This window comes from Jaculus jaculus, chromosome 18, assembly GCF_020740685.1.
Source record: "Jaculus jaculus isolate mJacJac1 chromosome 18, mJacJac1.mat.Y.cur, whole genome shotgun sequence".
NCBI lineage: Eukaryota > Metazoa > Chordata > Mammalia > Rodentia > Dipodidae > Jaculus > Jaculus jaculus.
The window spans coordinates 27270146-27284448 of NC_059119.1; the positions used below are offsets into that span (position 1 = coordinate 27270146).

General features: G+C 49.8%; 1 protein-coding gene across 1 annotated transcript; it reads right to left on the reverse strand.

Annotated features, from left to right (window-relative positions):
- Positions 1-4115: 4115 nt before the first annotated feature.
- Gdf2 (growth differentiation factor 2) lies at positions 4116-9332 on the reverse strand. The gene is made up of 2 exons (XM_004658033.2): positions 8984-9332; positions 4116-5065 (listed from the first exon to the last, which is right to left on the reverse strand). Exons 1-2 carry the CDS (start codon positions 9330-9332, stop codon positions 4116-4118), a joined length of 1299 nt encoding a protein of 432 aa, XP_004658090.1.
- Positions 9333-14303: the final 4971 nt, after the last annotated feature.

The following is a 14303-nucleotide window of genomic DNA, read 5'->3' on the forward strand; positions in this document are numbered from 1 at the left end:
ACATGGATTTAACAGAGCTTCTCAAATGCATGGTGTCCTACAGGTGCCTTGCCGATCTTGTTCCTGTGCAGCAGAGCAAAAAAGATGGAGGGGAGAGCAGCACACAGAAAGTTTATAGGAAAGGCCAACATGGTCCCAGGAAGTGACAGGCTCGTTCTGCCCTGTCTTATTCACGCTCCAGCTTTCATTCTTCCTACCAGTGTGACCCTGCTCTTGAGGGAGGCGTCAGGACAGTAGAATCGGGAGCACAGATAATAGGGTCCTGGTATCACAGATTGAAGTTCAAATCCTGACATAAGAAGCTCCTAGCTAGTGGTTCTAGCTAAGTGAAAGGCCTTCAAATGCCTCCATCTTGCCTGGAAAATCCTATTGTTCTATTGGTTATTGTCTAGAATACCTGGTACAGTCACTAGGCCAAAGCTGGGCTCCAGGGTCACTCACGCCTTGCTGTCTTTCCACTTTGTTGTCACCTTGCTGGCCCTCTGAGTGTCTGGCCCTTTTTGCTTAGCATTCCTCAGCAATGCCCCTCAGTCCTGGCACACAGAAATCATCTCACACTGGGGGCAGAGGACAACCTCTTAGAGAGTGGCTGGGAGGCAGTGGCTTCACTTCCCTGGCTTTCGCTTCCTCCTAATGTGTGACAGTGATGAGCTCGATACCTACCATAGCAGAAAGGAAGATGCCTTCTCGTGTGTTGCCAGTGCAGCAATGAGAGTGGCAATCAGTACGCATGCATGTAAGTGACCAGAAGATGGCCATGCTGCATTCCCTTCCCTGGCAGCTACGGGGTGAATCCTATGTAGAAATACCCCAGTGGCATGGAAGCCAGACACGTTATCTATTTTTTTTTTTTTTTTTTTTTTTTTTTTGGTTTTTCGAGGTAGGGTCTCACTCTGGTCCAGGCTGACCTGGAATTAACTCTGTAGTCTCAGGGTGGCCTCGAACTCATGGTGATCCTCCTACCTCTGCCTCCCAAGTGCTGGGATTAAAGGCGTGCGCCACCGTGCCCGGCCAGACACATTATCTTGTTACTTAAGGGACGCGCTCCACCCTCGTGCATCTGATCACGTCCGCTTGCTCTGAGCCATGGGTCAGGTGGCCCTGTCTTCAGAGAACTCATGACCAAATGTGGCATAAGACAAGAGGGTAGGAGCTTCTCGTGCTAGACCCATGGCAGCAGTGTGGCAGGAACATCATGGCTCTCCTCCCAGCCAGCACAGGAGAGCTGGAGCATTCAGTGGACCAGGGTGGTGACATTGGAGCTTGGGGCCTCCCCTCAGAAGTAGTGGGACTTGGTTTGTGCAGCTGGAGATGGGGGGGGGCAGAAAATTGGAGAACAGGGAAGGGGCTGCGCTGTGGTAGTTTGAAAGCATGTCCCTCATAGACTCGGGTGTGTTTTTAAAAATTACTTATTTATTCATTTGACAGTGACAGACAGACCGAGAGAGAAAGAGGCAGATAGAGATAGAGAGAGAAGGGGTGCGCCAGAGCCTCCAGCCACTGCAAACAAACCTCAGATGTGGCATCTGGTTTACGTGGGTCCTGGGGAGTCAAGCCTTGAACCGGGGTCCTTAGGCTTCACAGGCAAGCGCTTAACCACTAAGCCATCTCTCCAGCCCTAGACTCAGGTGTTTTATTAACACTTGTCTCTAGCCACCCAGCTTGAGGAGGTGTCACCGGGGGACAAATTCTGGGGTCCAGCCCTAAGGTATGTTGCAGGAAGATCTAAATTCCAGCCAAAAGGTGTGCAGAGATGTCTGAGCTCTGGTGAGGTCCTTGTGGCTGCCAATTTTATGCTTGTCATTTTCAGTGTTTGCTTCCTGGTGATGTTTTCTCCCTCTGCATGGGCATGTGGAAGCAGCTTCTCCACCATTGGTAGAACTTTCCTTCTGGATCTGTCAGCTTGACATAAACCCCTTCCTCCCCTAGCCTGTGCCCAGTTTGCATGTTCATCCCAGCAGCCTGGAACGGTCTACACCAGTGGACTTGAAGACAGGTTTGGCTAGAGCTGGGCCTCTGAGCAGAGCAGTGGTGGAGAGATGCTGGTGGAGTTGTCTTGGACTTTGGACACTGGGCAGAGAAGGCCTGAGGCTATTGCACCTAGCAGAGAGCCCTGGCCATTCTTCCCTGAGGTGCGGGGAGGTCCAGGAAAGAGGAACGGCTGACTGCTAGCGTCCATATGAGGACTTCTATCCACACTACTACCCTCGCCAGCTCACACACGCAAACACGCACAAGCCCATATACCAACACATCCATTGACCCCAATAGGCAAAGGCAGCCAACCTGTCCCTGTGGCAGCAGCGTGTCCCTACTGTCTGCCTTCTCATCCCAGGGAAACTGATGGTACATCTCACAGAGGCTTAGAGGGCAGGCATAGGGTCCCCACATTCAGCAAAGGCACAAGTCAGACATGTGACTTTATTTTAAAGCATAACCTTCACACACCAGGACTGGGAGGAGATGCCATCAGCCAACTACAATGAACAATGTTGTCACGCCACACTGCCTAGCGTGGCCCAGGGATTTGTATTTTCTCCAACTTCACCAATTAAACAATAATGTTCCATTGGGTTCTTGTGTTAAGGTTGTTCATTGATCCCATGTAAACATTTAACACAGACCATTTTTTTTTTTTAGAGAGAGAGAATTGGTGCGCCATGGCCTCAGCCACTGCAATTGAACTCCAGACTCTTGTGTCACCAGTGGGCATGTGCAGCCTTGCGCTTGCCTCGCCTTTGTGCATCTGGATAATGTGGCATCTGGAGAGTTGAACATGGGTCCCTAGTCTTTGCAGGCAAGCGCCTTAACTGCTAAGCCATCTCTCCAGCCCTGCAGACCATTTTTTTTTTTTAAAATATGTGGGAACTTCAACCAATGGGAGTGTCCCTTGTCTCCCGCAGCCTTTCTGGGACCTGTCCTGGCCCGAGTTCAGCAGTGCACAGGGTAGCAGGCTCTTTTCCAGGCCATTGTGTCCCATGCACAACCAGAAGAGTCAGACGAGAGGAGAAGGCACAGGAAATGGAAACTCTGCCCTCCGTGGCAGTGGCAGCCAATGGGCAGAGTTTTGCAGAGGCCAAGAGCCCTCACCTAGGAAGGCTGCACTTCTTATCACGTCAGTGCAGGCCGCCAAAAAGAAGTAAAAATAAGGATGTTTCAAGCAGCAAACCAAGGACACATTGGATCCCAACAAATCTGTATCCCAGGGGTCGCCCTTGCCTGGGGAACTGGCCACGCCGAGTAGGTAACCTCAGAGGCCATAGTCTGTCCCTCCCAGACTGTCACAGAGTTTGAGTCCAGAACTGAAAGTGACCCCTGACCGTATGAGCGCTTGTACCAGCGGTCAAATCCACTTGGGTCACTGTGCATGTCAGAGGGCTGCTGTCCCAAAGTGCCTTTCTCCACCCAGCATGCAGTTGGTTGGGGGACAGTGGAGACGGGAGGATCTCAGAAAGCTCAGATGGCCACAGGATGACCACGAATCCAAGTCAGGCAGGTCGTGCCTGGGACGTAACTAGCAGCCCCCTCACACTGGTGGGCCAGGCTCCCACCCGCCTGGCCTCATGTTTGCCCTCCCATATCTAGTCGCTCCTGCCCTACGGCGGGGAGCACTTTGGAAGCCCACAGAGCTGGCATGGGATGTTACGCTGGGAAGTAACAGCTGGCCCGCCGAGGTTTTCGTTTCTGCAACTGAGAATTGGAGGTCCCGGTGCCCGTCTCGGTGGGGTGTGGGAAATCACAGGGGATGACAGATGATATCGTTCCTTCCTTCATTCCTGGGTTCATTGGAACGAGCCCCTTCCTGCGCGACCCATGTCATTTCCACGAATCTCTGCATATCACCTGTCTGATCTCTGCCAGCTTTTGCCAACCCTGGACCATCTTATCTCTTGTTCCCTTTTCATCATTTTCTTTCTACTTAGCAACCTTTCTAGAGTCTCCTGTCCTGCCCACAGCCCAGCAGAGGAACACATTGAGTGGGCATGAGAAGTTAAGTGGCTCCTTTCCTACTCCTGGAGGGCTACAGACTGACTTAGCCCGTGCTGTACCCAGGGGGGTAGAGGGCAGCGTCAGGACTTCCTCTCTGCCCTGCCTCCCCGCCCAGGGAGCAGGTACTACCTGCACCCACATTCTGCCACGCTCATGCCCTCATAATGGTATTTGAGGGTGGGCACCCCCATGTCATCCTTGTAGAGGATGGAGATAGGACTCAGTTTTGTAGGCACACAGCAGGCTTTACCCACCTTTGTGGGAAACTTGAGGTGCACCAGGGTTTGCACGATGGCATGCTTCGTGGGTGTCACATCGTCGGCCAGTGGGAAAAAGCAGCCACCTGTGCACTCGTAGGCATCATACTCCTTGGGGGCAATGATCCAGCTGTCCCAGCCGATGTCCTCAAAGTTCACCCGCAGGGAGGTCTTCTGACAGTGGCTGCCGGCCCCGGCGCTCCTCTTTCTTCTGGCTAAAAGCGGCCCCGCGGCGGCCGTGTGGCCATCCCCTTCCTCCTCTTCATCTGGACCTTCACCTGCCTCCTGGTAGGCGTTCTTGGAGGTCCTCCCGAACGTGGTCTCCTGCTCGTGGCCGATCATCTCTCTGAGCTCCAGCCTGGTCTCCTTGGTCCCATTGCTGCGATCATTGGAGAAGACAACAAAAAAGGGCAGGTTTTTGGAACCCGGAGGGACGCTGATGTCCAACGTGTCACAGCCCTTCCTGTGGCTCTCCACCGTCACTTCCAGCTTATTTTTGCTTGTGGTAGAGTCTGCCCTGACCCAGCGCTTCACGGCACTGGACACGTCCAAGGTCTCCCAGCCTTCATCCTGAATGTTGTGGGATACTAGGAAGCTCTTGCTCCTTGAAGCACTATTCCGGACATCTCCTCCATCCAGGACATCATAAATGACCATGTTTCCATCCAGCCCATGAAAAGAGTCCAGGTGATTTTGACAGGAGACATAGAGACGGAGCTCAGCCCTGGTGATCTGCTCATGCCTGGGGATGGAGATGTTGAAGAGCAGGATGTGTTTCTGGAAGGGGAAATCCTCCGTGGCGGCTGTGGAGACAGCATCTGAAACACAAACGCATGCGCATGAGAATCTGCCTGATGACAATTTTCATGACACTAAAACCAGCCCTCAAGGTTTGCTATAAGGGACATTTAGAAATGCAGGATTTATCATTTATCTATTTATTTGGCAGAGAAAGAGGGAGAGGGAGAGAAAGAGGGAGAGAGAATGGGTGCACCAGGGCCTCCAGCCACTGCAAACAAACTCCGGATGGGTGTGCCCCCTTGTGCATCTGGCTAATGTGGATCCTGGGGAATTGAACCTGACCCCTTTGGCTCTGCAGGCAAATGCCTTAACTGCTAAGCCATCCCTCCAGGCCGTTTTTTTTCTTTGTGTGTGTATGTGTGTTCACATGCACGTATGTTGCAATGTGTATACCCACATGTGTATGCTGATACATGTGTCATGCATGTGGTCATCAGAGGAGGCCAGAAGTTCTTTAGTTAGCAAGACCCAGCTGTTCCCTGGTCTGCATCCCTCCCCCCATAGACTGGCATTACAGATGTGCATTACCACACCCAGCTTTTTCTGTGGGTTTGGGGAGAACTGAACTGGAGAAGTGTTAGACCCTTCCTGGTCTTAAGTGGTAAGGACTCAACCACTGAGCCATCTCTTCCCGCCCTGGAAGTACAGATTTGTCTCTAATATCCCTAATTTGTTTCAGCTAAGTCCTTAAGGGAAGAGTGTTTGGAAGAATTCACTTGGAATTTTTCCAAAGCAGATGCAGGTGCCCCCACTGGGGTCAAGGGGTCCTACCACTGATGGATCATCTATTCCACACCTGGTGTTGCACCGTGAGTTTTGCATGTGTTTTACTTTAATCCTCCCACGTATCCTGGAAGGCACTAATTATGATTCTGTTTTTACATATATGGAGACTGGGATTCATGGCATCTAACTGCCAGAGTTCACACAGCTACACTGCATCCTCACATACGGCCAACCATAAAATTCATTATCAACTTTAGAGTGAAGTCCAGTAGTTAGACTTCACTCTAAATAAGATGAGAAATCCAGGATCGAAGCGTAGAATCATCTGGAATTGTAACATCCACACAAAATGAAAGTGGAGGTGTGTTTCTTAGAGGGGAGAACTATTCTAGACTCACTCATTTTGACGTCAGGCCAAAAGTGAGAATTGCCATTTAGCAAAATACCTGTCCCTGTTCCCCACTTCTGGACTGACATTCGGCCCCGCACTGACCTGTGAATTGCCCCCAAAGAAAGGGAAGATATACCTTCAGTTTTGAGTCTTTTCATGGTCACCTTTCCTCCTTGAGAGACATGTGGGTGATGCCCAATGGAAGAAGTCTGGAAGGACAGACAGCCCTAAATCCTGTATGCTGTTCTTCCCCTAGGCATGCTCGCTCATGATAAAGCATGATTGGTAAAGTAGGCACAGTAAGTTACTAACAACAGTGACAAAAATAGTGAAGTATAAAAACATATCGGAATTATTTGTTTCTGAAAATTTACATTTAATATTTTTGGATCACAGCAGTCTGAACCGCAACCTCAGAAAGTGATGGGTCACCTTCGAGCAGACCACTGTATGTGCCGACATAAGCAGAGGCCTGTGGTGTGCCCTCCCCCAACAGGCAGGCTGTTGTGTCTGAAGAATGGAAGCGCTCGTTCTGACTCTGGCTCTCACTGGACTTGTTACCTTGGGAAGTCTTCCTGCCTCAGTTTCCTCTTCTACAGGGTGAGTCTCATTCTGTCTCTTTCCCAAGTTCGTATGAGATATTATCACATGACACCTGGAGCTTGTCATAACACATGTTTAACTAATTCTTCTGAGCTCCTCTCCTCCTCCCAACTCATGCACCCTTTTGCATGTGACAAAGCACGTGGTGGCCTTTAATGTTTTTATTTATTTATTTGAAACAGAGAGAGAGAGAGAGACAGAAGGAGAGAGAAAAAATAGGTGCCCCAGGGCCTCCAGCCACTGCAAACAAACTTCAGACGCATGTGCCACCTTGTGCATCGGGTTTACGTGGGCCTTGGGAAGTTGAACCTGGGTCCTTTGGTTTTGTAGGCAAGTACCTTAGCCACTAAGCCATCTCTCCAGCCCAGCACAGGGCCTTTTACCTAGTCTATCGGGCTCTCTGTGGTCACCTCACAGAACACGCTGAGAGCTGTGACAGATCTGAGCAGTGTGAACTGTGCATTTATAACCAAAAGTACTCTCACCGTGTGGCTTGCCTTGATAGTCAATGGCTATGGGATCATTGCCAAGCACCTAAAAGTCACATGGTCATCTTCCCTCAGCCATCGCTGACAAGAGAGCAGGGGTTAGATGGCTGTGTCCTGGGTCATGCATCCTACTGCTACTGCTGTATGTGTGTGTCTGTGGTGTGTGTGTATACACGTGCCTGTAGTGTATGTGTGTGTGTGTGTGTGTGTGTGTGTCTATGGTATATGTGGTTTGTGTGTGTGTGTGTACATGTGCCTGTGGTGTATGTGTGTGTGTGTGTGTGTCTATGGTGGGTGTGCGTGGTGTGTGTGAGTGTACACGTGCCTGTGGTATATGTGTGTGTGTGACTCTGCATTTGTGTGTGTGTGTGACTCTGTGTGTATTGTACATAGGGTGTTGGCTCCGCTCCCTGGTTGGGCTCTCCGTACCCTGTTCTCAGCCTAAGGAAGATACTGAGTCGGGCCCCAAAGAAGTCTAAGGCAGAGGACATAGACATGTCTCAGGGATCTAATAATCTGCAAGTTGTATTTTTTTTTAATGAATCCAGAATTTTAAAAAACAAGGTAAGCATTCACCAAAGCCAGGTTTTTCTTTTTCTGTTATATAACCAGAAAACAGGTAGAGGCTCTGAAGGCTGGACAGATCTGACCTGAGCTGGCTTCACTGAGGCCCTGAGATAGGCCCTTCAGGCCCCTGCAGGTTACAGGCTCAAGAGGGGAGAGGCCCCTTGTGCCCTGGCTTTCCAGCGGGAGATGCTGAAACAGCGTGAGGTGAACTGTGTGGGCAGCTGGGTCAGAACCCAGGCACAGGAGCCTGAGATCTCCTCAGAACCTCCTTTAAACCTGGGTCCTGTGAGGCTGTCTGAGTTAGAAGACACAGCTCACTTCATTGCTTACCGTGTAGTCTTCCTAAACCAGGGAACTTAGATTTAAAATAAAATAAAACAAAAAGTGAAACAAAATGAGGATCTCTTCCAACCTTTCCCTGTCAATTTGTTTTTAATCTGGGTTTTAAAAATCCCTTTTATGAGAGAAATGGGTTTTGTTTCAAAGCTTAAAAATATGCCAGTTCATTTACAGTTAAATAAGCCCTTTCTAAGCAGGAAGGGGGCAGGAAGGGAGAGGGGAGGTGAGAAGAGAGGAGGGAGAGAAGTCAAGTGGGTTGGAGGGAGAAGGGAGGAGAGAAAGGGGGAAGGGAGGGGAGTTAGAGGAAAGAAGAGAGAGGCAGGGGAAGAGAGGAGAGGGCAAGCGAGGGGAGAGAAGAAAGGAAGGAAAGGGAAAGACAGGAAAGACAGAGGGAAGGGGAGGAGAGGGCAAGAGAGGGGAGGACAAGGGTTATTAAAGAAGGGAAGGGGGAAATAAGAGAGGGGTGGGGAGGCAGAGAAGAAGGGAAGGGTGAGGGGCAGAAGGGACATCTTTGACTCCTACTATGCTAAACATGGCATATATAGCCCAGTCCTGAGCACAGTTGTCCGCTACAACCTTCTGTGATGATGGACAGGCCTATGATTTGCTCTGACCCTTTAGGCGTTAGCCCCACAGTAATATGCTGACCGCTTGAAAGACAGAAGGTGAGACTCAAAAACGGCATTTTCACCATATTTCATTGCAATTCATTTGAATGGGAACACGAACAGCTGCATGTGACCGGTGGCCACCCCACTGGCTGGTGCCTTTGCGGGCCAGCGAGTCCCATCCTCCGGCCCCCTTGGGTAAGTGGACTTTACCTTCCACCCGGAAGCTCCGCACGATGTTGGACGCCGGGGTGGCTGACTTGTCGCTGGTGAACCTGTTGTACAAATCGATCATGTACTGGGGCGGCTCCGCTCGGGTTCTGTCCTGGGAAGGGACGTTGCTCAAGTTGAGGCTGCGCAGGAAATCCACTTTCATGTTCTCCAGAAACATCTTCAGGTCGAAGATGCCCTCCTCTTCCTGGCTACCTCCTGGTGCCCCCAGCGGGTTTCGAACATTTCCTCCCAGGGATTCTCGCCCCCAGTTCTGCAGTGGCTTCTCCCGCGCAGGGCCCACCAGCAGAAAGGGCACAAGCAGAGTCACCCACAATGGCCCAGGGGACATCTTGGGCCCTGGAGTGGGGGCTGTGGGGCTATTGTGGCGTGTTACCAGGTGCAGCAAGGAGCCCAAGAGGAGTGGCCCGTCATCATTGTGCCCAGGACTCTGCAAGGAGCGTGGTCCGTGCAGGCTCCTTCCCACAGTCCGCCCGATCCAGCCGTCTCCCACGTGTTCTTATCTGGCGTGGATGCCGCGCTTGGACCTCTTATCTAAGGCAGCTCTCTTTAATGAAGGCTGTATAAACATCTGACAAACACAGGGGCTGGTGGGAAGGACAAGGCCTACTGTAAGAGAACTGCATGCATTTCTCCAAGGGATCATCGCCCCTCATTAGATGCTTTCTCATTTCCTTACCAGCTCAGTTCAGAAATCTGTCCAGACAGGGGCCATAGACCCCCATCTCCTAGCTAGGCCACAGGAACAAAGAACCCAGGAAATGAGATGAAGAAATCCTTCAAATATGGAAACAACTTCACCAAGCACACAGAAGATGATACAAATCAGGAGACCAGGAGGGTGGGCGTGGGGCGGGGTCGGCGTCAGACAGGGGCTACGTGGTTCCTTCGGAAGGAGGCCCTGAGCATCAGGATCGGAGCGTGGATGAGCACAGAGCTCTTAGTGGGATGGAACTTCCGCACAGCCAGCACAGGCCAGGGCTCCTACACCAGCTCCCTCACTGATTTTCAGGGCCTAGCCTTTGTCCAGTTCCATCACCAGTGACATTAATCAAGGCAAAGAAGGAGCACGGTTAAAAGTAGTTGCAGCATGTGCACGCTGGTCCATACTGGGGAAGACTGGGCACTGCGCTGCTCCACTCTGGAAGGCTCCTGGGGAAGGGGTGTGAAGGACAAGACGTCTCAGGGAGATATAGGACCTGCCATGACAGACTGTGATTGGCGATGTCACAGAAGGAATGGTGACCCCAGGCACTCTCCATGCCAGACCCGGACATAACTTGTTGTCTTCTTCCTTTGGGGACACAACCAGGGGAGGAGAAGAAGGGCCAGTTTCAGAAATGCTCCTTGGGAAAGCGAGCTGGGCATTGATCCAATGCAGACCAAGGGGCAAGACCAACGGATGTGAGAGCAAGAGATGGAGCTGTAGCCGAATGAGTCACGGGTCACGAGAAGCTGGAAAATGAGGGAAGCAGCTCCCCATTGCGTTCCTGTCCTCAGGGCCACCCAGGATCCTTTTACACTCAAAAGGTTGAGCACATGGACCTCATGGGGTCGCCTGGGGGTGTTCTGGATAGCGAAAAGAACTGCCGCCCAAGGTTATTTTTGAAATTTGACAGATTCCCCACCTCCCCCCAATTATCAGAGTAGCATATGGCACAGAAAATTTGGGAAATGCCAAACATAAGCAGGGAATAAAAACGCCATCCACATTCTCATCATCATAATGCAAGGCACGTGGTTATTGTTTAGAGTCACGTGCAGCTCTGTAAGCCCCTATTTCAAACCCTGGTGACCAGGGATGCACTGACATTCGGAGAGTTTCAGACAGGGCCAATCTGGCATGATGCACCATGCTATATATTGTTCTTGAAAGGTTGGAGACGCCGCCTTTGTGTGCACGGAAAAATGCTGGATAACAACATGAACACAAAAGTGCCTGCACAGGGCAAATTTTGCTACCAGGTCTCCAGGTGGTTTGGACTTTGGAACCTTCGATTAGTGACTGTGAACCCGTTTACATAAGAGGCCGTCACACGTGGCTGTGGAAACTGCACGCATGCTCTGCCTGAGGCGTCTGCCACATGTGCTTGGATGTGGGTGGCTCTTACTACAGCTGTGCAATGGCAACATGCCTGTGCACCTCTGGAACCAACTTCCTTTGATACTTAGGATACTCATATGCCCGTTTACCCTCTGTCGTTTAAAGTTACCTGCTGAAGGCTTTCTGATTCACATTGTCAGGAAGCCTTGTCTCCTTCCTTATATTATCCAAGCACCCCATGTTTTATTTTGACCAGAGGGGACGGGGAGGGGATAACGTCTGTCTCTAGCTTCATAGTTCAGAGAATGGTGAGGGAGAAAGCGGTTCTAGCAAGGTCCTGCATGCTGTTGCTTCTCAACAGTGTTTCTGGGCATGGGACCAACATGTACCAGTTGCTTGTTTGGAATGTCCCGGCTGATTTGAGTTTCTGCTGGGTCTCTGTGGTGATTTTTTAAAAAAAATATATTTATTTATTTGAGAGAAAAGTGGAAAGAGAGAGAGAGAATAGGCATACCAAGGCCTCCTGCCACTACAAGCAAACTCCAGACACATGGGCCACTTTGTGCATCTGGCTCTACATGGATGCTGGGGGATCAAACCCGGGCCTCAGGCTTTGTAAGCAAGCATCTTTAACCACTGAGCCATCTCTCCAGGCCCTCAAGGTCATAGTTTTTGTGGGTACATTCCTGTGTTCTCCTGTCCTCTTTAAGATATGAGCCTGTGGTAGGTAGCTGGTTGGCTGAAGAGCTGAAGCCAGCCATGGGCACACTCTATTCCCAACTTGCATTTTCTCATAATCTTTAGCTTCCTACAGGGAGCCAGAGTCATGAACCCAGACCTTCACTTCTCTTGGACGGCAAGTTTCAGTCCCTTGTTACCTTTCTTTGTTAATTTTTTTTTTCTTTGTCTCTCTGAATATACTCCTTAACTCTTAAAGAGCAAAGTTTGAGTTTTTCTTGGTCCCAGAAAAATGCCAAATTTCTCAACCCAAAGGTCTCCTCTATTTTCTGTCACCAGCTTTATATTGCTTGGGCCTCAGCAAAAGACTGCCTTGTTAGGCCTCAGAAAATACTAATTACCCCTGCCTTGCCTGCCTGTCCTCCACTCCATTATCTAATTTTTAATTAATTTTTTTTTTTATTTTTGAGAATGCGAGTGTGAGAGAGAATTGGCACACCAGGGCCTCAGCCACTGAAATTGAACTCCAAGTGCTTGTGCCACCTAGTGGACATGTGCGACCTTGCACTTGCCTCACCTTTGTGCATCTGTCTAACGTGGGATCTGGAGAGTCAAACATGGGTCCTTAGGCTTCACAGGCAAGCGCCTTAACTGCTAAGCCATCTCTCTAGCCCTGATTTTTTTTTAAGTCAACTCCATCTACATGATTTGTAAAATATCCAGACCAGTGTGGTTTTATGTGTCCATTCCTAGACAAATCAAAAGTAGCTCTCGGGCTGGAGAGATGGCTTAGTGGTTAAGCGCTTGCCTGTGAAGCCTAAGGACCCTGGTTTGAGGCTCGGTTCCCCAGGTCCCACGTTAGCCAGATGCACAAGGGTGGAGTTTGTTTGCAGAGGCTGGAAGCCTTGGCGTGCCCATTCTCTCTCTCTGCCTCTATCTGTCTTTCTCTCTGTGTCTGTCACTCTCAAATTAAAAAAAAAAAAGTAGCTCTAAAATGTCAGGCAATCAAGATGAAAAGCGTCTACAATCTGTTTTAGGTTTCCTTAGTGATCGTTTACTGTATACAGGCTTGCTATGCACAGGTCTGGTATTCTTTTTGTTAAATATAGATTTGGTTTTACTTTAAAAATGTATGCCACTTAGAGTTCCTTTTCATGTGAGTTGAGGCAAAGCAGAATCCCAACAGACTTAAGCAAAATGGGTTATAGCTGACCAGTGAAAACCACACTCTCAGCAACAGTTTGGCTCTAGAAAGACCTGAACTGGAAGTAGGCAGAGACCTAGTATTGTTCTCTCCTCTCCAAGACAAGAAATTCCCATGCTAGCCACTCCCCAGCCATTTGCCATCTCCCTGTCTTTGCAAGATGGCAGCAGTAGATCTGCACCTGTTTCACGGAAGAGTGGAGAAGGAGCCAGGTCTTAATAGTTTTGGCTCCCACTGAACTATTTGTGCAAGTCCTGGTGAATCACCACTGCTAGAGCGACTCATGGCATTGAGATGCTTCCTGCATCAGTGAACTGCCTAGGCTTGGTGAGGTGGTACACACTTTTAATTCTACCTAGGCAGAAATAGGATGATCACTGTGAGTTTGAAGCCAGCCTGGGACTACATAGTAAGATACAAGTCAGCCTGGGCTAAAGTCAGAGCCTATCTTAAAGAAAAATAAAAATAAAACCAAAGAAGGGGTGCATGATGGCATACACCTTTAATCTCAGCACTCGGGGTGGGGGGGGGCAGAGGTAGGAGGATTGCTATGAGTTCGAAGCTACTCTGAGACAACAGAGTGATTTCTAGGTCAGCCTGGGCTAATGAGAGACCCTACCTTGACAAATAAAATAAACAAAATAAAAGACCACTTTTCTTTTTGTTCTGAATATAAAATGGCCCACCTAGTCTCATGTGTTGGTGATTAAGCCTCATACTTAGTCCCTGGCTACTGGAGCCTTTGGGAGGTGCAGCCTTGCTGGAGAAAGTGTGTCACTGTGGAGAGGGTCTGAGGGGTGGCAGAGTGGGCCTTGGGATTTTGCAGTCCAGACCTGCTGGCCAGAGCTTGTGAGCTCTCTCTTGCTGCTTCCTCCCTGCTGTTGTGACAAGATGTGACACCTGGCTGTCTGGTTGTGCCTTGCTTTCCCCACCATGGTGAAACTTACCCTCAAAGCTGTAAATCAGAAATAAACTCTTTCTTTCCATAAGCTTCTTTTGGCCAAGTTCCTCCCCACCCCCAGGAACAAGAAGGTAACTCTTACATATAACTGGTAAGAAGTGGGACTATTTCTCTGGTAAACCTGACCATGCAGATTTTTGGTCATTTGGAACTAGTTTGCTGGAGGAATATGGAAGGATTTGGAACTTTGGACTGGAGGCAACCAAAGTCTATCAACAAAGCAAGCTGGAGAAGCTTTTCAATGATACAAGCAGAGCTTAATGGGTCAATCTAGTGAGAATTTGGAAAGAATACATTGCAGGAAGAGGGTTCAGCTTATGAGGCTTCAGAAGAGAAAGAGGACTGGCTAGAGGCTGTACCTGACACATTCTGGTAGAAAGGCTGGGTGTATTTTGCCCATGTCCTAGTCTGCTGT